The sequence below is a fragment of the Maylandia zebra genome, linkage group LG9 (genome assembly GCF_041146795.1).
Source record: "Maylandia zebra isolate NMK-2024a linkage group LG9, Mzebra_GT3a, whole genome shotgun sequence".
Taxonomy (NCBI): Eukaryota; Metazoa; Chordata; class Actinopteri; order Cichliformes; family Cichlidae; genus Maylandia; species Maylandia zebra.
Window position 1 is genome coordinate 34,494,302 of NC_135175.1, and position 21,986 is coordinate 34,516,287.

General features: G+C 44.0%; 2 protein-coding genes and 1 non-coding gene across 3 annotated transcripts; all 3 read right to left on the reverse strand.

Annotated features, from left to right (window-relative positions):
• Positions 1–183: 183 nt before the first annotated feature.
• Positions 184–255, reverse strand: trnaa-ugc (transfer RNA alanine (anticodon UGC)). The gene has a single exon. It is a non-coding gene; the product is annotated as a tRNA-Ala (tRNA).
• A 3,572-nt stretch (positions 256–3,827) lies between these two features.
• On the reverse strand, positions 3,828–5,881 carry rpl22l1 (ribosomal protein L22-like 1). Its single transcript, XM_004572910.4, has 4 exons — positions 5,736–5,881; positions 4,427–4,537; positions 4,102–4,223; positions 3,828–4,028 (listed from the first exon to the last, which is right to left on the reverse strand). The coding sequence occupies exons 1-4, from the start codon at positions 5,742–5,744 to the stop codon at positions 3,884–3,886; spliced, it is 387 nt and encodes a 128-aa protein (XP_004572967.1). The 5' UTR covers positions 5,745–5,881; the 3' UTR covers positions 3,828–3,883.
• An 8,234-nt stretch (positions 5,882–14,115) lies between these two features.
• On the reverse strand, positions 14,116–21,986 carry eif5a (eukaryotic translation initiation factor 5A). Its single transcript, XM_004572909.6, has 5 exons — positions 21,881–21,986; positions 19,716–19,903; positions 17,672–17,776; positions 15,770–15,901; positions 14,116–15,300 (listed from the first exon to the last, which is right to left on the reverse strand). Exons 2-5 carry the CDS (start codon positions 19,881–19,883, stop codon positions 15,235–15,237), a joined length of 471 nt encoding a protein of 156 aa, XP_004572966.1. The 5' UTR covers positions 19,884–19,903; positions 21,881–21,986; the 3' UTR covers positions 14,116–15,234.

Consider the following 21,986-nt stretch of genomic DNA (forward strand, 5'->3'; position numbering starts at 1 on the left):
TTATCTATGATAACATGCATCATAAATGATGCATTTTGGTGTGTGCGTTCTGCAGTATTGTGCTTTAAAACCAGGGTATACCTTTTGTAACCTGTAGTTGTTTCACGTGACATTTTGACCTCAGTTTTATTTGTTTTGTGTGGATGTCTTTGAGTAAGTGCAGAAGCTCGATGGTATAAAACCTGGAGATGCTGGGGATCGAACCCAGGACCTCATACATGCAAAGCATGTGCTCTACCACTGAGCTACATCCCCACTGCGAGTCAGTGTGAGTCTGTGTGGTCTGTTTGGTGCTGCAGTACACTAACACCAGGCTTAAAACTTACCAGGACTTCTTAAACTGAAATGTAACTTTGAGAACATGTATCAGAACCCGGAGGTGGTTTTCAAACTGCTGCATCTGCTGAAGAAATAATCTGTTTGGAAACCCTGTACAGACTGACACACAGGCACTGAGGAAAGGGACTGAAGAAGCAGTCAGGGATTCCCCCTCCCACCAGGAGCAGCACCCAGCTGGCCCTCTGAAATAAAGCCATCAGTCTACACTCTGTCTGTGCAGCTGTATATATGTGCTGTTGCTCGTCACCTGATCCACAGAGTCCGATTACAGCGTTACCTGCATACACAGTTGCATGATGGTATAAAGCAGCCGAAACAGGACACTCCACCACTGTCGGCACAGGACAGTCTGTGGGAAACACGGCTGAGCTCAGAGATGTTCACACCTTCAGGAGCGAAACTGAGCCCAATCAAGAGACTCGTTCAGTTAAAAACAAACAAAATTTTATGCATAATTTTAATGCTTTATTTATCAAGAACATAGGCTCAAGTCTCAATTTCAGGATTTACTGACAAGCTGCCAACCACTGAACCGACATTTATCAGCGTTTTCATTTTCTGCTGCTCCCCGGACTATTTTGAGGCAAATATTTGAGTTATCTGCCAGTGTCAATTACTAGTTTCTATGCAGATTCAAATTTACTGTAAACTGTTTTTCCAGAGAACTGTTTCTGTAATAAACACCCATCGTATAAATGTGAGATGACACCAGCCGCTGACTGCAGAGCAGATGAGGTGGATTCCTGAGGTTCACGCTTTATATGCAACAGATGAGCAGATGGGAGTGAATCCAGACACGCTGCCAGAGAAAGCAGCAGCAAAATAAAACATCCTTTTCTGTTTACGGGAATAAAGCAGTTATCCCAGGCGCTTCTTACAGGAGCACAGAGCTGACCCGAGGGGATGGACTCTGCTGGCACGTCCCCCTGAAGCCAGAGTGCAAATTTATTCACTGCTGCTCAAGGTGAAAGAAAACAATAGTGCCTGATTAGGACAACTACAGCTCCCGTGAGGCTTTGTTTCAGTGTAATTTACTTTTTTGCCCTTGTTTTACTGAGACTCCTTCTTTATGAGAAGATATCGGAATTGAAAAAGAGTCTAAACATCTCTCTATTGTAACTTTTTCATAATCCTGGAGGCATTTTTACTGACCTTTGCAGCTCCTTTCTGCTTCTGCTGCAGTTCCTCTAGTGTCCACTTGAGCCTCCAAAACGCTTCACTCCTCATAGACTCCCGTGTTAATGTTGTTTCAAGAGTTTCAGACTTTCCTTTTTGGTAAAGCTTATATTTGTTATGGCTGTCGTTCTTTTTGAATCTTCATGCAGTACGGTACCTTAAATATGTATGTTACCGTTTTTAAAAATCTTGTTCTGTCTCTTTCATCGCTCTTGGCTTTTGTTTCGTAGTTAGTTTGTACACTATATTACCAAAATCGCTCGTCTGCTATCACATGCATGTGAACCTGAGGGACATCCTGACTTAATCTATAGGGTGCAATTGGATTTTGACCCAGTCTTTGCAGCCATAACAGCCTCAACTCTTCTGGAAAGACTTTTCAGGGGTGTGTTTATGGCAATTTTTGACCTTCCTTCCAGAAGTGCATTTGTGAGGCCAAGCGCAGGTGTTGGATGAGTAGGCCTGGGTCAGAGGCTTCTAATTCATCCCAAAGGTGTTCTGTCAGGTTAAGGTCAGGAGTCTGTGCAGGCCTGTCAAGTTCTTCCACACTAAACTTGCTTATCTTTGTCTTTGTGGACCTTCCTTTGTTCACTGGTGCACATTCATGTATGAAGAGTTGGCAGCATGAAATGATCTAAAATGTCTTGCACCAAACTTTACAGTTAGCACAGTGTAGTCAGACATGTACCATTCTTCCTAGCACCCACCAAACGCAGACTCACCCATCAGATTGAGACAGAGATCAGACAGAGAAGTGAGATTTATCCTCTAAGAGAACAAGTGTCCACTGTAGAAAGTTGGTGACCTCTGTTTACCACGTGCCTGAGCATCCACCGACCCCGCTCTGTGATTTTTACATGGCCTACTGGTTCACGGCTGAGTTGCTGTCGTTCCCAATCATTTCCACTTGACGATAACACCACTGACACACGACTGTGGAATATTTAGTAGTGAGGAATCTTTAAGACTGGACTTGTTGCACAGGTTGCATCCTATCACGGTACCACGCTGGAATTCCCTGAGCTCCTGAGAGCGACACACAAATGTTTGTGGAAACAATCTGCATGCTGATGCTTGATTTCAGTGACTTGCATGGCTGAGTGAATACTTTGGGTAATATAGGGCATCATTTCTTAAAGCAATTTTACATCTTTTGGTGCATCTTCAGTTCTTTTTGTGTCAAGTTTTATGTCTCGTTTTGCAGGCGTTTGTGTCTCTGTGGTAACTCTGGGCCTCAAATCATTTTGAGAATTTGTGCGACACTTTTTTGCGCTCAAGCAATATCATTAAGCTGTATCCCATTATATCACACTGATGCTGCTCATAAACTAAACATGCCAGTGCACCACCTGGTGGTTGCTTGGCCACCTCCTATACACCAGCCTGTCCTGTTTTTCCAGCTGCTCCCTCCAGGGGTGCACAGAGCGGGTCATCTGCCCAGATCTCAACCTATCGCTGTCACACCAACACTCTCGACTGCATCCATGAACTTCCTGTGGTTTCCATCTTTTCCTCCTGCACTGCAGCTCCATCCACAGTATCCTTTGTCCAAAATATTCATGATCCGTCCTCTACACGTCCAAACCAGCTGAGTCTCCCCTTTCTTTGTTTTTAATACAGCTTTCCAAATTTGACAATCTTATATTCATTCAGAGGATGATGGTTTATAATCCTTACAGAGGTGCCTGCTACATCTGACGTCACCTGTATTTATCATTGTGAGGGAAGCCAAGCCTGCGACGGTGTGAGGACAGCAGAGCAGGAACTGAAAACTGAGCCCATCTCTGGATGAATGAAAACAGCAGTGCATCACTTCCTGTACCTACATGCAGGCTGTGCTTTAAGAACCCCGAAACTAGGAGTATATGAACAGTGCAGCCCTGCTGTGTGTTTACTCTGCTGATGCATGAAGTAGAACTAGCTACACCTGGAAGATTATTACAGTTAACCAGTTTGTCACTTTAACAGCAGTTAACTGGAATAACAGACTAAACTGGTTCTGTGTAAATACTGGAAATGTCTTTGGCTTCTCATTTTATTTGCTTCTGTTTTCTGATCCTAATAAAATGTTATTTTATTCATATTTTCACTTCTTTACTCCTTTGACAACTGATAATAGAGTACACATTACATAATGTATGCTGACATGTTTTCTGCTTCTTCCTCACCAATTTTAAAATTTCTCACATTTTTTTGGGAATGTTTGATCAAATCTACTCGCTCCATAAAACTGATAAACATGATTTCATACACCAGCTAAGCAGGACGCTGCAGGACTGACTTTGTCAGACAAAAACACGACACAGACGAGATTTCTTTCCCACATTTATTCTCCCGCTGACGCACACACAGATGTGGCTGCAGCTGTTTACTCGTCTGCCTCGGACTCCTCGTCATCCTGGCTGATCTGGAAGTATCGCAGCTCGTACGTCTCCTTGTCAGAGGCCACCACCCTCAGCCAGTCGCGGAGGTTGTTCTTCTTCAGGTACTTCTTTGTCAGGTACTTCAGATACCTGTGGAAGAACATTGACCATCAGAACCGTTTCCAGGAAGGTTCTCTGGTTCTTGTGACACTTCTCGTTTTACCTTTTGGAGAACTGCTTCTCAGACGTCACGTTGATCTTGTTCTTCATGCGGCCGACCTGGACGATGTCACCCAGATTCCCCGTCTTCCCGTTCACCTTGATCTTCTCTTTAAGGAAGGTCTCCTATTGGATAGAGCATAGTAATGCACTAGGGAAGAGAACCCTAGTAAATCTGGAGCTAGGGAAGGGCGCCCTAGTCCACAGATTGGGTCAGCTGCTTGCAAAAACCACCAAATTTACCCTTTAATAAATTAATTTGTCGCTTTTGGGGGACACGATTTGAACTGGATTTCTGCTAAAGTAGTGACGACTGCAAGAAGACTTACAAAGCTTGCAGAGTCCAGGATCCCATCCTCCACAGGGTGGGTCAGGTCCAGGGTGAACTTCCATGCAGCCCCCTTCTTGGACTTCTTACCAGCTGGCCTCTTCATTCTGATCTGTGATCATGTTTCACATGTTAACTTTACTAGAACACGCGTAAACTAACATAGTGAGCAAAGCTTATTGCTATAGCTGGTTTCCAAGGTAACAGTGGTGAAGCGACGTCGCCACATGGTTCTTGAGTTATGCAAAGTCTGTTTCTTCAAATGACATTAGATAAATCTCCGAGTACCAGATGGTTAAAGAAAAAAGATGACGAGGAGACCTAAAGCTAAAAATAAGCCAGAGTCGGAGCCGCTCGGTCAAACATAAACCCTTCAGTGCTAATGTTTAGTTTCAGTGTGTGAGGAGTTTCCTGATGCTTTTGGTTGATGTTTGAATACAGTCATAAAAAAAAATAATAAAAAATTTGAGGTCACTCGTTTTAAAAGACGCATCAGGCTCTGTTTATTGGCTCGAGCTCTGTTGTGTTTCCAGTGAGGCTTTGAACAAGTCCCTACTGTCATTTATTTTCTCAAAACGAATGTCTTGCGTTAAATATCTGATATTATGTCTGTCTGGATATGGACTCAAGTCCTGGAAGAAAAAAAAGGGACATTCAATCTCTGCCAGATTCAGTCTTGTAGAAACCAGTTTTGCAGGTATGGGACTGACATTTTATTTAAAGCCTGTCATGTACAATGGATGTAATATGTGTGCTTTCAATTAAGACAAGTATTTTTCCTTTGGATTGGCAGGAGGTTTTTTTTAAGTTATCATTATTTTACTCATGAGATTTGGCGTCTATTTTAGTTCCATGATTAGTGATCCCAAACACCAGTAATAGCACCAAAGCTCAAGAACAAAATAGTTAATATGATAGACAATGTTCCTTATTTAGTGACAATAGACAAGGGAACATGACTTTAAGTTATGCCGAATTCACCTGTGTATCCTAAAATACACAGATACTAGCCACAAACCCAAACCCGGTAGACTTCCAGGTATTAAAACTGTTTAAAGAAACAAATATGCGTTTTTCCCTGTGGAGTCTGGTCTGCAATCAGAATGAGACACGTGTGACCAAGTGCTACGAGCTAATGCTAACGCGGCTAACTTGTTAGTTTTCTGGATGTAAATAAAGTTTTCTCGGTAGAGCCACCCGTCATTAACGATGGGTGCTTTTATGGGACTTGATCAAAGTGCCAGAGAAACAAAAAGGCGAAGAAACTCAGAACAAATTAAGCAAAAACCGGACGAGCTGCCAGGACTTACCGGCGCCATGTTGAGAGCTCGGACGAGAAAGAAGGCAGCGGAGGTGACGCAGCTGTGACGTCATGCGCGGCGCCCTACCAAATATGGTGAACGGGCTGTAAAAGCACATGGATCAGGAAAATGGGTCGACTTAACGAGCGCAGAGCTCCAGCTGGAGTGAAAACCGTTTAATCTGCGTTTGGTTTACGTTTGTAAGATGAAACAGCAACAGTTACATTCAAGTGTCACCCGCGTTTACCCTGAAAACAAACAGTTTCACACTTTTTGACAGCTGTTGTTGCTGTCTGTGAGCGAGGATGCAAGTCCAAAGGTCAACCGCAGCCCAAAAACACCCTGATAATAAACCTGCTGAGTCCGGTCAATCATTCACTGCCTCTTCACACACTCGGCCCTCTTCATTGAGCCACATTTCCACCACACACACACACAGGGAAAAACTTCCTCCCGATGAGTCAGAGAACCCATAACTGGTTCGATGGGTCCCATTTTTTCAGCCTTTGTGGTTTGAAGTCTGGCTCACTGTGCAGATATGCAGGCAAGTGAGTGATTCATCTTCACATGAGGCACTGAGGCAGGGCGTGCCCGCCGCTGCTGCCACTTCAGCACAACAAAAGATGCTCAGCACTAAAGTAGAAGCTGCAGCGTTCCAGAGGACGGGGCGTGATCAGGTGTTTTGATTCATTAAATAGTATTTAAATCCCCACCGTGCAGCTACAGTCATGTGTGCTCCCTCATGCCACCAACTAAAATGTGATTTGTGGTTTATAATCATTTACATGCGAAACAAAGTTGTTAAAGCTTTTTCTTTTACAATCCTCATCTGTTCATTCCTACATTTCAACTTCTCTGTATTTCAGTAACAGTAGGAAATATGAGAAACGTTACATTATACAGTGGGTGTGCAGCCCAGGCTCTGAGGCGTGTTACAGAGGAGCAGGCGTCTGCAGCAAATCTCACAGTTCATGATGTGCTGGTTAGAAATGTGACATTACAATCAAACCCTCCACATATACCTGAAATCAAAGCCTGTAACATTAGAAAGATACATATTTCCCATTACATTCCTTAACATGCTCCAAATGTCCTCCCCCACTAAAGCACTCTGTTACAAACACTCTGATTCGTTTACACGTCCCAAACGCTTGGTACACGTTACTCTGTGTGAAATGCATTCTGGGTCGATGATGTAAACCGATTGCACCCCAGAGATATTTTTAGCAGTTCTAGTGGTCAAAAAGTGTGTGTGTGTGTTTCAGGGGGGGATCTCTCACACACACAACCTCTTTTTGGTTGTAATTTCCAGTAAAAGGAAACCAGTGAAGGGCATTAGTCCTCACTGCTGTGCTCGTCTCTCCTGATGCATTTTAGTCACGTTCCAGCATAAGAGACTTTCAGACGCTCTCTTATCCACGACGGGCCACCGCAGCAGGTAGCGCCACATGTTTGTTTTGTCAGGTTTTCATGTCGGATGCCCTTCATGACACAATCCCAGGGCATCTGTGTCTCCTCCTGGAAGTGAGGAAGAGATAATATGTAAACCACAACACTGTCTGATAGGAAGTAGAAATGTCTTTAGAAAACGTGAAAGAGCCAGAAACATTAGATCCTCTCCTGCTGGGAAGGAAACCGTCTACTCTGAAAGTGAGCCAACAGTCAGGATCCCCACATGGAGGAAGCGCCGTGTGGTGGCCAGGAGAACCGTGGTTAGCCGTGTGAGCAGGAAACAGACGTAGATTTGAAAAAGAAAGGTGGTGTACATGATGGTGTTCTTCAGTATTACTCATAAACTGATTGATCCACACGCTGACCTCGGAGCAAACGGCCTCTTTGCTTATGTGATCATCTTTGATGAGCATTTTCTCCTCAGTGAACTTCAGCTCCACAGATTAGGACCTGGGCAGCGGTGGCCTACATATGAAAGATCTGCAGTGCTTTTCATTTCAAATTTAAATTCTTGTTTTTAAATCTGTGCACGTCTGCAAAGTCAGGCTTCCTGCCTGTGTTTTTGGCTCCTCCCACCTCGTGTCTGCAGGTCTTCTTACATCTGAGTCGTCTTTTTGCCACGGCTGACCTATAAAGCTGTTTTATAAATAAACGTTACCTACTTACAGCCCATCTGATGGACTTGAGCCCCCGTGACTGCTGCTTGTGCAGTGCAGTGTTTGCACTGTGCGGGTTTGTGTGTTTGCAGGCAGAAGCTGCAGACATTCATCCATTTCTTCCAGCTCTCTCTGTTCAGACCCGCTCTCAGCCGCTCATGCAGGTTCTTATCTGCTTAAACAATGTGCTGCAGGTTGCATACATATGGTTCCATCACCCAACACGAGTATTACTAAACTGAACCATAAAAACTACTTTCCCTGCACCCATTTTACCAGAGCACGCCTGACAGGATCACCTCAGCTGTGAGCCAGGAGATCATGAACAGCCCATCGATGGTCGAGTTAGGACTACAGGAGTTGGTTTCAACTCACAGGAAAATCTTCCATGTGAAAGGCAGCGTCTTCTAGTTTATGACAACCTGCTCATTTAACATGTGCCATCACCAAACCCAACCCTAAACCCTGAAAGTTCGTTAATTGCAAATGTGCAACATTTTAATCAATTTATATTCCAGTTTTCTAATTATTTCACTGGACTCTGAATATGTTTACAGCCTGTTAGAAACACTGTTTTGGTCTGCGTGGATACATTCATTAAAACAATGCAGGTGTTGATCTTCTTTTAATAACTCACCCATCTGGATGCTGTAAAGCCGTGATGGTAGGGGGCGTGGTCTGCAAGGCCTCACCTCAGCTAATCATAACTAAACTTCTCAACTGTTTTCACCGTTTTAGAGCATTTTTAATGCTGATATATAAGAAGTAATATGCTGTGGGTCTAAGCAGGTACTGGAAAATATATTTTCTTAAAAATAGTAATTACACTGTTGAAATAATGGATCCCGAGACCAGAAAACGCGTGTAGGTGGATGCATCCATCCTTCACATACAGTCTTAAATCTATAACTCCTTTAGGGCAGATCGCACCATTATTCGCCTGCTAGGTCCGATGTTTTGTGCATGTCCAACTTCAAAGAGACTCCAGGACAGGACCAGGACACACTGGGGTCTCAGCTGGCTCGGGAACACCTCAGCGACCCACTAGAAGAGCAGGAGGAGGTGGAGAGGAACCCAGAGCCAGACGGGTCAGGAAATGGATGACTCGGATGTCTTTGATCTGAAGAGTTTATCTATGAACTGCAGCAAGGAAAAACCGAGGACACACATTCCAACTCGTACATGTGAACACTTTCAGAACAGCTCGTCTTTATACTAAAAGGAAAAGATTCATATTTTCAGTGGTCGCAGAGGTCAGTGTGCAGCTTCTGATCTAAGATAAGATAAGCTGTACTTCAGCTGTAAGAGAATGAAACCACCTGGAGTTTTCTGTTAAACTCAGTAAGAGTTGTGTATTCATGCATCAGTGAACAGCAGTTGCACATCCTTCCACCCAGAAGCAGCATCACTACAGAACACCAGGATCAGCATTACTCAAAGGTAATGGTATAGTTCTTGCTGCTGTTCTACCTGTTGGGTGTGGCAGCCAATCAGAAGAAAGCACATTCAGGGAAGTTTGCAATTTGAGGTCAGTGACATAAGTACAGCTGAGTGTCTGCACAGAGACAGATTTCAGGGAGTTAAACTGCTGCTTCCCTGTAAAGGTGCAACAAATGGAAACCGTTGTAACACTGCTCACTCACATGCCTGATTAAAATGCAGCCAGAAGGGAAGATAAAATGAAGAAGTTCGTATTTTGTGTCTGAATTCTTCACACTGCTCAACATGTTTGAGTTTGTATCAACCGCAGCTTTAAAAACGTGTCTCCATCCTGTCAGGCGGGAGTTTTAACAGTCGCGCAAGCTCGTCATAGACGCCACTGCTAGGAAGCAGGGTTTGGGCTCGTCGAGGTAAACCAACGGTTAACCTCGACTGCTCACTTTGTACCAGGATGCATCACTATGGTAACTAATGCTGCAGACCTAACCTGGTCTGGAACAGGTTATGCACCACAATAGAGATTAACCAGTACGACGGCATCACCTACAACCAGTTGTTAAGTCTTACTAACCAAAACTCGTAACACACACACACAGTTTTATCTGCAGCAGCTGTAACCAGTGTTCCCTCTAATGTTTCATGTGTCTGAGCGAACACACAAACTCCCTGAGCGTCCCCTGGACCACTGTGAGCAACATCAGACGTGTGCACTGTGGTCACGCCAGCATCCAATCATCCAAGTTACATGTTTATTAAAATAATCTAATTACAGCATTTATGTTAGACTACTTTTAATTAACTACTTTAGCCCACTTACAATGAGAAGAAATCTTGTTCATGACCTGTGTAGCATGTTAACACTGTTGGACGGAAAAATAACTTAAACCAATTTTGAAAACACAACTTTCTTTCTTTCTTTTTTCTTTTTTATAAAGCTCTGACTTGTATTATGAGTCTGTGGTCTGGGACAGAGTCTGTAACTGTCTGCAAAATACAGGATATAATGACCAATGTTGGGCAATTAATTATATAGTTACTTCTTCAAAAAAGTTACTGAGTTTTGCAAACAACATTTTTTGCAGCTGTTTACCTAAAAATGCAGCCAAGGTGTTTTTAAAATAAACATTTCAAACTATTTACAGAACAATCAGCTGTTCTGCATCAAATCTGATGCCACACAGATTATTTGTGCCGCTCCAAAAATAATTTGTGTCCACTATGAGATGAAGGAGAACAACAGCCTGATACCTGCAGGCCTGACAGCAGCAGATGTGTCACTGCTGTAACACCTGTAACACTCAGCAGTCGCCTCATTGTTCTGACACACACAACAACACTATTGACTACACTACACGCTAACTACACACTAACTACACACTCACTACACACTAACTATACACTCACTACACACTCACTACACACTAACTATACACTCACTACACACTAACTACACACTAACTATACACTCACTACACACTCACTACACACTAACTACACACTAACTACACAAGATTTGTGCTAAACGTCACAAATCTCTCACATCTCAAAACCCCCATCACCCCTAAAACTTCCCCCTCCCTAAACATTTAAATGCCATGTTGCCATATCATTTTTTTGATTGGTCAACATGGTACATTTTTTCACCAATAGGAAAGGGCGGGGTTTTGGTTTTCTTTTTGCTCGCAGGCTTTCCAGCGTTTTCCTTATAAAACGACGTTTTTACAGTTTCTTCCTGTAATAAATATAAAAACCAAACATTGCAGATATTTTATCATAACTCTGGTTTTCGTGGCCGATCAACACAATTTAAAAACTGCTATAAAGTCCACACTTTGTCCGTCAGTTGTTCCGTCTGTCCTGCTCACGTCTCCAATGGTTGTACACGTTGTCATTAACGTGGCTTCACTCCACATCAGCCGCTTCGCTAAAACACCGGTGTCAGCACATAAGGACGCTGTCACAGCCTGTCAGCGACGTTGATTAGCTGCGTATATACGAATGTGAATCGCATCATTGGCTGGACTATGGGATAATGTGGCATCGTTCTGATCCCATACAGGAGCAGCCAGTCACTGACTCACACTGCAGAACAGAATTGTTAACATATTTACTTTAATTTCAATCCAGGTTAGATTTTTTTGTGCGCAGAGATCGTGCCAGCAGTGCGCAATTGCGCACGCGCAGCTTAGAGGGAACGCTGGCTGTGACTAAACTTCATATTCAGTCAGCACTGATCAGATGCAGCAAAGTCTCTTTCATGTTTCATGCCCGGTCCGGCCCTGTATGCTTCAGGAGAAACTGAACAGGATGGAGGTGGACCCCTGCCTGGTGGCTTGGATCTCCGACTACCTCACCGACAGACCACAGTACGTCAGGCTGAAGGACATCACGTCTGACACAGTGGTCAGCAGCACAGGAGCACCACAGGGAACTGTGCTGTCCCCTCTTCTCTTCACCCTGTACACCTCTGACTTCTGCTACAACTCTGAATTATGCCACATTCAGAAGTTTGCAGATGACACGGCCATCATGGGGTGTATCTGGGATGATCAGGAAGAGGAGTACAGAAGTCTGGTGAGGAACTTTGTCGCATGGAGTCACACAAACCACCTGCAACTCAACACCTCAAAGACTAAGGAACTGGTTGTGGACTTCGGGAGGTCTAGAGCAGGTCCACTGCTGGTTCAGATAGAGGGGGAGGAGGTGGAGGTGGTCAACAAGTACAAGTACCTCGGGCTGTGGGTGGACAACAAACTGGACTGGTCATGCAACACAGAGCACCTGTATAAAAAAAGCCCAAAGCCGACTGTACTTCCTCAGGAGGCTGAGGTCTTTTAACATCTGCAGGAAGCTCCTGAGGATGTTTTACCAGTCGGTGGTTGCTGGAGTACTTTTCTATGCTGTGGTGTGCTGGGGGAGCAGCACAGCAAAGAGGGACTCATCCAGGCTGGAGAAACTGATCAGGAGGGCTAGCTCTGTGGTCGGCATGAAGCTGGACACTCTGGTGACAGTGGCAGAGAAAAGGACATTAAAGAAACTGATGGACATTATGGACAATGCCAGGCATCCTCTGCACACGGCCATAAACAACCAGAAGAGTCTGTTCAGTGACAGGTTGCTTCTCCCCAAGACAAGAACCAACAGACTTAAAAACTCCTTTGTCCCACACGCCATCAAACTGTTTAACTCCTCTCTGGAGGGGAGAGGGAGGGGAGACAGGGGGACAAAGGAGGGGGGAACAACTAAGCTGTAGGTGCTTTTCTACACGGTGCAATATATATTTTTTGTTTTGTTTTGTCTTCTTTTCTTATATTCGACTGTGCAATAATCACTGTGCAATAAACTCACTCAAATGAGCAATCCTATTAATCCATTTTGTATATTCTGTATCTATATATATGTGTGTATATATGGTGTATTTATGCTTATATCCTGACTCTCATTTCCCTTATCGTATCTGCAACATGCAACTTCTTCGGTGCTTTGCTACTGGAAACTGAATTTCCTGGAGGAACCCACCCGAGGGGTTAATAAAGTTTCATCTAATCTAATGTGCTTATCAGTCTGAGTAACTCTGGGGTAGCTTATTGAGGAGTTTGGGGTAAGAAAAGCCAGACAATAAAAGATAACTCCGGTATTTCAAACTACTGTTGCTTCCGATCACTCGTCACATGTATAACAGGAGCCGTGAAGCAGAACATCCAGGATGTTCGAAAACGACCATTTTGTGGTGCTTTGCTGCTCCCTGATACGGCGCAGCTACACTACACCCTGCAGGAAAGTATCTTCCTCCAACTTCAGCAGGGTCATGGGATTTACTGCCGAGGATCTGCAGGCTTCATGAACATCCCTGCTACTGTTTTCACTTCAACTCTTTCCCAAACATCGTTATAGGGAGACAGCTGCGATGTTTCAGACTGAACGAATCAGCTGGTGGAGAGAAAGGATTCTGCTGACGCACATTTGTCCAAGTTCAAAAAGAACAACAGTGCTCCATTGTAAATATGGTCAACTCACTGAATCTTACAGACAAGCCTTAAAAAGAAGCCCCACCCACCTCCTGCTCAGTCAGTTCTGCTTACAATGGGCAGCCAATCAGGAATCAATTCATATTTGTTTACTCCTAGAGACCTTCAGGACCACACCCCCGCTCAGAAATACCTACCCAAGAGCCTCAGGAAGCGGTCTTCAGTTGGCTTCAGGGACCCAGCTGGACCTCGAGGGTCTGGAACAGCCTGCTGGATGGAAGGAGGATGGAGGCGCTCGTTTCCTTCAAGTCGCATCTTTAAATTCTTAGGACTTTTCAGAGTTTTTCTGCAACATTTCTCACTATAGTTTGATTCTGCTGCTCCTGTGAAGCTGTTTGAAAGGTGGATTTTGTGGAGCGCTGTATGAAAAGTACTACTGGGATTATCATAGAATAAAGCTGCCTCAATGAGGTCAAGTCACAGAGCTAAAAGTTCCCAAAGCATTTCTCCGCAGTTGAACTAATTTTTGTCTGATTAAATCAAACAGAGCTTCGTCTTAGCTCAGCATTAACTAAACCCACGAGGGAGTTTGTAGTTCCACAGAAGAGTAAAACGGCACCAACAAAGGACGAGTCAGTGAGAACACTTATTTTCATATCTGTGCGAGGTGATCATTTAGATTGACAGCAGTGATAAAGGCGACTCTAGCAGGGTCCAGAAATAAAAACAAGGAGCTGGAATTGAGCCGTGAGCAGTGTTTAGTATTTTTAAGCATATAAATGACAAAATAAGGACTTTGAAATACATGATACAGCAGCCCGCTCACCCACCTTTGAGACCATAAAATACTTGAGACAGAAAACCACACATCGGTTGCAGTTTTTCTCCATTTGTTTCATCGTTTTTATTTTGCCATCTCCAGTCAGGTGACAAAGGCCTCGAGTGAACAAAAAACGTTTGCAACTCTACCACCCTCCCCAACCCGATCGAGCCCCTCAAAAAAAGAAACACACACCTCACTGCAAACCGCCTCCCACATTTCGGAGGCCCACACTGCCACACACTCACGCCCTCTTAAAAACGAAACAACACTCCTCTTTTTTTGTATTTGGGGGATGGCCCCGATGGACGAGAGGTGCGAGTGCACGGGACCCTCACGCCCCCTCAAACTTCTACACAGACAAGAGACTGGCATCACGAGGGTTAATCACTGAAGTTTCTGTTCTTTTTCTTTTTTCTCTTTAAGGGAGGGGGGAAAGGGAGAAAAGAAATCTTGGTTTTAGAGCTTTGACATGCTGGGGGGGACCTCGAGTGCTCTTTACGTGCCGGCCACCACGATCCCCCGATCAGGGGAGGGGAAATAAAAATAAAAGGGACCTAGTCGCACTCAAAGGCCATGCTGGAAAGCGGTATGGCTGCTAGAGGGGCGACCTAATCCAGAATTCAGTATCTACAGGGGCAACCCTCCCTCCCTCCCACGGCTTTAACTCAAAACCAGCCCCTCCCCGACCCCTGATCCCCTTCCCTCTAAAAGGCTTTAAACCTGCTGTATTCAATCTAAAGAATATAAAAAAATAATCATACAAAAGCTGAATCCCGCTGTTATTTCAACATTCAGGAATGTGAGTGGCAAAACCAACACGTCTGAAGGCAAACAGAATACGCAGGAATTGAGCGACTGATCGTGTTTTTGTTTTGAAGTCGTTTTATATAAAGTTGCCAAACAAAACCTCAGTGATCAGGCAGAGGACCACGCAGCGAGCTGCGGCGGAACAATCCCAACAGCAAATGGAAAGGAGAAACCAAAAGGAGGAGGAGCAGAGGGGGGGGGAGAAATAAAAGATCAATGATGAGAGAGAGAGAGAGAGAGATCACAACAGAATGATTGAGGTTGTCTGTGAAGGCCGACGCTTTGGTGACAGAACCAATGAGAATGCAAGAGACTGGTTGTGGGTGGTGCTTGTTGTCCGGGCAGCAAAGTCTATCAACTCCTTATTTGCTGGCCAAGACCTTGGTAGCGACAGCACATTCCTCCCCCATGGCAGCAATCACGGTGACCTGCGGAGAGCGCACAGACACACAAACAACGTGTTCAAGTCAATCATCTGAAACGTTACACGTGCAGCTCTCGCCCTCCTCGCCATCTCCACCCTCTGCTCCCGGGTCAGGACTCCCAACCCCGAAGCCTCCAGCTACATGGAAGCTTGTCTGTGAAGCTTCTCAGTCATCCAGGTCCTCCTAGTCTAGAAGCTTCTTCAGTTCTGAACTGAAGAAGCTTCTCGGATGAGAGGTGGAACGTCTTCAAGCGACTCAAAGTCCAGACGCTTTTCTTTCCAAGACTACACGGAAGTTTAATCAATTTATGACCCAAAAACAAGGTTGTTTTTTAATACTGATGACAAACTGTTTCACAGCCCAGGAATTAGCCCACACCATTGTGCTTTAGACAGATTCACCACTGTGACAGCTACAACGGGGCTTCAGGTCGGGCTGACAAATATGAATTATATGAAAAGACTAAACTCACCATGAATTCTTCACCCGCCTCGAACTTTGACTCGATTTCCTTGCCGACTTCATTGTCGGGGACGCGCAGGTCCTCTCTGATGTCGCCGTTGTCGCTCATCAGGGACATATAGTTCTCATTGATGTTAACCAACTGCAGAAAAACAAAAAGACTTCACTGATCACATCTGCACAGACCTCAAGCTGGTCACAATAAAAACATGCGATCCACATTCTCCAGTCTGACCACAGTTCAAAGTTTCTGAGTCCCAAATGAAGCTATTCCAGCTGTATAGCACCAGAGTCACTCCTGCACATGTATCACAAAGGAAAACTTTCCACAACGTAATAAACATTTTAATGACTTTCAGCACAACTTTAATGTTAGTTTGGTTTTTTTCAGCCAGAAAATGATACGAAGTCAATTTCTAGCCATGTCTGAATCTCAGAAATCTGTCAACTCCAAGTAGCCTTTTATTTATTCAAGGGTAAAGTGCTCATCAAATTTCCAGGACTGTGGGAAATATGACCTGTTTAAAAAAGAAAAAAGAAAAACGAGTTTTGTTAACAATCAAATTATACCAAGCCTCCATTCTGACACTAAATGTCGTGGATGGTCACGTGTAATCACCTCTGAGACCAGGAAACCCCAGCAGTGCCCAAAAATCCTTACTGAGAGGATTTGGCCATTTCCAAGCCACAGATGAAGGAAAGTTAAACTAGAGATTTTCTTTAACGATGCAAGTTATTAATGTGAAGCGTACAGGAGACAGAACCTTTACTTTTTATTTAGGTTAACCACCTAAGCAGCTGTGCTCAGTTTGGTTTTGCTGTCATATGCAAAAGCCCACAGCACAAAGTAAAGACCGGCACTTCACTGAAAAATAAAACAAAGTCCATCCTGATACAGACAACTGTAGAATGAAGCCGACGAACACTTAAACGATCCCGTGTTTGTTTCTGACAGAACTTTACGTGAGCAGACTGCAGCTGAGCCTCAGCACCTCTCACACTTTAACACACAGAGTGAAAACACACCTGTACACACATCTGCAGTCAGTCACCTGGAGCATAAATGCTAATTATACACCATCGGATTAAAGCAGCTGTGGTAGCACATCTGTAACATGACAGTTTAGCTGTTTGCTCTGCATGAGAAATGTATCCATGCAAAGTGCACTAATGTACATTAATTATTCGGACTCTTTGTGCCGTTTCCATAGAAACGTGTTCATTTGCAAACTCAGCATGTTTAGGTATTGGATGCTGGGCCGACTATCCCACAACGTGATAAAAATGTAAAGGTAGTGAGCAAAAGAAGGACAGTACAGAAACTTTCACTGGCTCAGAAACACACAAGACCACAACCAGTTACACTTCATTTCAAATTCTATCTGCACTGTGGTAAAGGCCTGGAACCAGCTGCGTGCAGCAGCCAGAGGTTACTCAGGGTTCATCTCAGCTGCACCGCTTCACCGATGAACCCGACCTTTGAAACCCGAGTGGTCACATCTTTATTTTAGCAGATATCTGAGCCGTTCATGTAAAGACGCCCATTTCTTAAAGCTTACGTCTCATTTTCTCCAACATGAATGTTAGTGACTGGATTATTTGCAGGCTTATTTAGCGTGAGTGGGATGAGTGAGTGGAAATGTTTCCTTCCATTCTAACATTAAAACATCCACAGGGACGATGAGGTTCAGCAGCACGTGTTCTGCTCTTATCCCAAACATTTCTCCGACTATAAAACAAACTTCAAGTCAGGTTTCTGGACTGACTGATTCACACAACAGAAAGACGCCCTGTGAATATTTCCACCTGCTGACTCACTGTTGGGAGGCAACGACTGGGAACCCAAACACCAGATGATGTATCCGCTCAACCACCATGTAGCCTTTTCAAACAGTCAGCTGACAGGAAGTACCTGATAGTCTATCCTCTTGATGGAGGGAACATCCATGTTGTGGGTGGAGGGGCACATATCTTCATACTTCTTGTTGGTGAAGATGTCGATGCCAACCAGGTTAACCTGAAGGGAAGATGAGGAATTCACAAGTGTTTAAACAAAAAAACAGGAGCCACTGAAAGCAGCACAACAGCAACTGATCAACCTGCCAGTGTCATGCATCACACCAGCCCGGGGTCAAACTTCAATAAATGCCTAAACAGAAACCTTAGCCTACTGTCCGACGGCCTGCGTTACGGTTTCAGCTTAACCACATATTCGTTTTTATGAGGGGCTATTTTGGTTTACTTAAAGCTCGATTCTGAAGTTACACCAATTCAAAATCTGCATGAAAAGTCATCTTTGGTCCCAAGTGTTCTTCCTTCCATCAGTCTGAAAGTTTGCACTTAACTAAAAAAATGCAATTAAATCTGCTGCTCCTGCAATCAGCTGCAAAATCAAACTTTTTTTTAAAACCCAAATTGAATGAGCAGAAGTTTTCCAGATTTTTTTGCCCTCACTGAATTGATTCAAAGTGACATTAAATACGGTGCAGGCTACAGGTACCCAGCTTCATCACTACCAGCCTTTATTTGGCTCAATGAGATCTTTTGTTTCAGGTCTGCTTAGTTTTAACGTGCATTTCATGTCGAGTGATGCTTATTGTGCATTTTCACTGTGTCACTGCTCTATGCAACAATCGACTGTGCTGCCATCTATCTTTAGACTTTTAGAGTCACATCATCCTGATGGAAGTAAACGTTTAATTAGATTTAAGATCTGAATCTTTCCAAGCTGAAATGGAACATTCAATAAAACGTGACATAAAAAGGTTGTTCAATTTTGTCAACTCTGGATTTTCCCTGCAAACACTTTGGCACAAAAACAGATTTTAGGTCATTGTCTGAAAGAAGAACAGACTGATTTAAAAACAGAACCTTTAAGAGTGAGGCTTAGTTTAATCTAGCATCCGAGGCCCAACCCCCGGGCCTCGGACCGGTCCGTGAGTCGTTTGGTACCGGGCCGCGAGAGTTGAGGCTCAGGTGTGAAATGTATCGGTTTTCAGCGTTGTTTTGTCATCGTTTTTATCGTTAACTCGGTCTTTCTGGGTCTTTTCACGTGTGTTATGAATAAATTTTCTTTTTTTCGGTACCGGTACTAGTTTTATTTTGTTGCATTTATCCGCGACACCTTAAAGGCCGGTCCATGGTGCAAAAAAGGTTGGGGACGGCTGTTATAAGGCACAAAGTGATGAAAAATAAAAATTTCACACATTAAAATATCCGAGTTTGGTAAACCACAAAATCTTGGGAAATTCAGACAAACATCCACTGCAGCTTTACTCTCTATTCATTTTCAATTACTCAACAAATTTTGGATTTCTCCCTAAAGCTTCTGACAGGCAGATTTAAGTATTTAACCAGGTTTACAAAGCTGGGCTGTAGTAAGTCTTTGCTATAACTGAAACCTGGCTGCACAGAAGGCCGCTTCAGTCAGAAAAGCCCAGATAATTATTGGATTTCATTTTGTTAGTACTAAGATGGAGATTACCATCATGTTAATATAAATCAACCAATAAAAAGGTCAGAAGGCATCTTCAATGGGACTCAAATCTAAGGACTACATTTGTCCCATTTTGTGGTCGTGGAACACTAAACTGAAAAACCCCCCATTTTTATCATGACGGAGTCCCATGTGAGGGCAAAGTACACACAGGAACACTCTGAGTAAAGATAAGAAGGCCTTGTTTTAGTAAAGGCACACATCATGCAGTTTGGATCAGACAGGTTTGAAACCTGAGAATCCAGGCCGAGCCTCAGGTACTGCTCCAAAACTTTATGTTAAACTTTGCAGCTTTCAGCAGTCCTCCACCTGAAAGCTCTCAGCCTGTCTGGTCTTTACTCTGCGCGTTGTCCTGTTTCATGTTCATGGTCCCCCTTTTCTGTCCTGACCAATGCTCTTTACCATGCGGTACAAAATGATCTGAAATAAAAGAAGAGGACTAAACAGCTTCTGAGTTTACCTTAGCATGTCCGTGCTTGCCGGTCTTGGAGGTTGACATCTCCACAATTTTGCAGGGACGACCCTTCAGCACCACGTAGCCGTTCTTACGCAGAGCAGAGCACTGCATGGGGTAGGTGGCGGAGGCGCCAGACTCACCAGTCTGGAAATCGAGATCGGGATCTGCCATGGTGCGATGGGTCTGGGGCGCTGGTGGAGACAGTTACACATCACTAACCCCGAAATCAAGCACAGAAATTTATATCGACAGACTTCCACACTAAGCAGTCACAGGGTTAGGTTCTCGTGGAGAAAGACATGGCATTAACACGACAGCGAGCAAAAATCAGAAGGTAACCTGACCTAGTCAAGTGTACACTTGAAACAGATGACCACGTTCAATACACCTCTTACATCTGTCCAATAGCATCCTGATTTCAAAGCTTCTGATGTCAAGTGTTACGGGGAAAAACCCTGTAAAATGACCCAGTAATTATTCCACTTTCATACATTTGCCAAATTGTGGTTAAATTACAACAGTTTTGGCATCCCTGACCCTGGTCAAATATAATAGTTGTTCTGTACATAACAGAGGACTTAAAGTGTCGGCGTTGGTGTTTTCACAGTAGTTAATGAGGGAAAACATGAATCTCATGACAGTTGTCAACAGCAGCCTGATGTAGATAGAGTCCTGTGAATTAAATGTTTGCAATGTTTGTCAGAGTTTAATGCTTGCTGGAAAAACATTGATTCTACTTCAACTCAGCTAAAGCTTAAGGAGTTTCATGATATTTAAACATGCCTGATTGTGGCTTTGATTTTGACCCAATGTAAACCACAGCCCCCGACTGCTTCCCCATTTTTAAAGGGTTGAAACACTACCTTGGGCATACATTGATTAAAAAAAAGCAATTCAATACAGCCTTGTTTAATATATTAACATTAATACCAAAGAAAAAGCAAATTAGGGGATTTTGCTGTAAACATTGCAATTTTTAAAAAATTATGTAAAAAAAAAAAAAAAAAAGTGTTTCTACTTTAATAAATCTGCTATGCTCGGCTGAGTTTTGAGCCACTTTAACAGTTTTCTTTCCTGCTTTGATTTAGGCTACCGCAGCCTTTTCCTGGGCCCCACAGAGATCTCTGCTACTTTTAGGTAGATATCGCGAGATTTCTATTGTAAAATAAATAAATAAATGAATAAAGGTGCAGTCCTCTTGATCTGCTGGGAAATTAATTTGAGTGTGATCCGAGTTATACATTTTGAATATCCAATTTGAAAAAGAAAAAAACAAATCCCTAAGCTCCGCCGAAACGTGGACGTCGCCACCCCGGCTCGACACGAGGCTGGACGGCTGCGCCACTTCTCAATCTGCCGCAGCAGTTTTATCGCAAATGTTAGCAAGCCCAGTGGACGCATGAAGTTCAAAGTCAAAATTCACTCGCAGCCACTTCTTCGCCCCATCGGTGCCACATAAATAAATTAAAGGTTAATCTTTTAATGATCAGAAGTTAAGCTGGCTCAGAGTTTACAAATGTAACATAGCGTTGTGAAGACAGCAGAGAATAGTGCATCAAACGCTAAAATTAGCACGTTTTATTCTGGATGTTTTGGTTTATAACCATTTATTGTAACGCTATCGGGACAGGATTTCGATGCCGCGAGATTTGCGGCTGGCCAACGTGCGCTGCTGTTTCACAAACACCAAGTCCCGTTATCCGAGCTAACGCGCTGCTAGCGGCGGCTAACCGAGCTAGCCGTCCATTCAGCTCGGTCCAAATAAAGGCGCGGATTAATCTCGGATCGACAGCGGACCGGGTACAAACCATCAGTCTGTTTTTTCCTGATCGGCCCGCCGGGTCGTCGGTTAACAGTGCGGATTTTAACCGCGAACCGAAGACAAGAGCGTTAGCGCGGAGAATGACAAGCAGCTTCCACGGAGCGCGCCGCCGAAGGCCGCATGTCCCTTTGATTCAGCATGCTAGCGCTAGTCGGAACATGGACACCCACACCCTACCCTGCCACCGACTACATCCACCGGGAAACCGACTAACTACTCCCTCGGCATCTCAAACCAGTACATGACTACTTTAATACCTCTGAAATCGTTAATGGGTCACCTAAAAACCGCTAAAGTCCACCGTTTATCCCCCCCAAGGCAGCAACACGCGCCATGCCACACTTACCTTCCAAGAAAAAGAGGACCTAAAGTGCGCATGCGCGGCCAACTTGACTGCAGCATCCGTAGAGGAAGAAAGGAGGGGAGGGGCGTTTATGTGTTCCGGTAGCAGC

Excerpts from the sequence above, each read along its gene's own strand:
- rpl22l1 (XM_004572910.4), bottom strand. Across the intron at positions 4,224-4,426 it reads TCCTGGACTCTGCAAGCTTT|GAGACCTTCCTTAAAGAGAA; the intron begins GTAAGTCTTCTT and ends TCTATCCAATAG. Across the intron at positions 4,029-4,101 it reads GAGAAGCAGTTCTCCAAAAG|GTATCTGAAGTACCTGACAA; the intron begins GTAAAACGAGAA and ends GTTCTTCCACAG.
- eif5a (XM_004572909.6), bottom strand. The coding sequence starts at position 19,883 with ATGGCAGATCCCGATCTCGATTTCCAGACTGGTGAGTCTGGCGCCTCC. Across the intron at positions 15,902-17,671 it reads TCAAGAGGATAGACTATCAG|TTGGTTAACATCAATGAGAA; the intron begins GTACTTCCTGTC and ends GTTTTTCTGCAG. Across the intron at positions 15,301-15,769 it reads AGGCGGGTGAAGAATTCATG|GTCACCGTGATTGCTGCCAT; the intron begins GTGAGTTTAGTC and ends CGCTCTCCGCAG.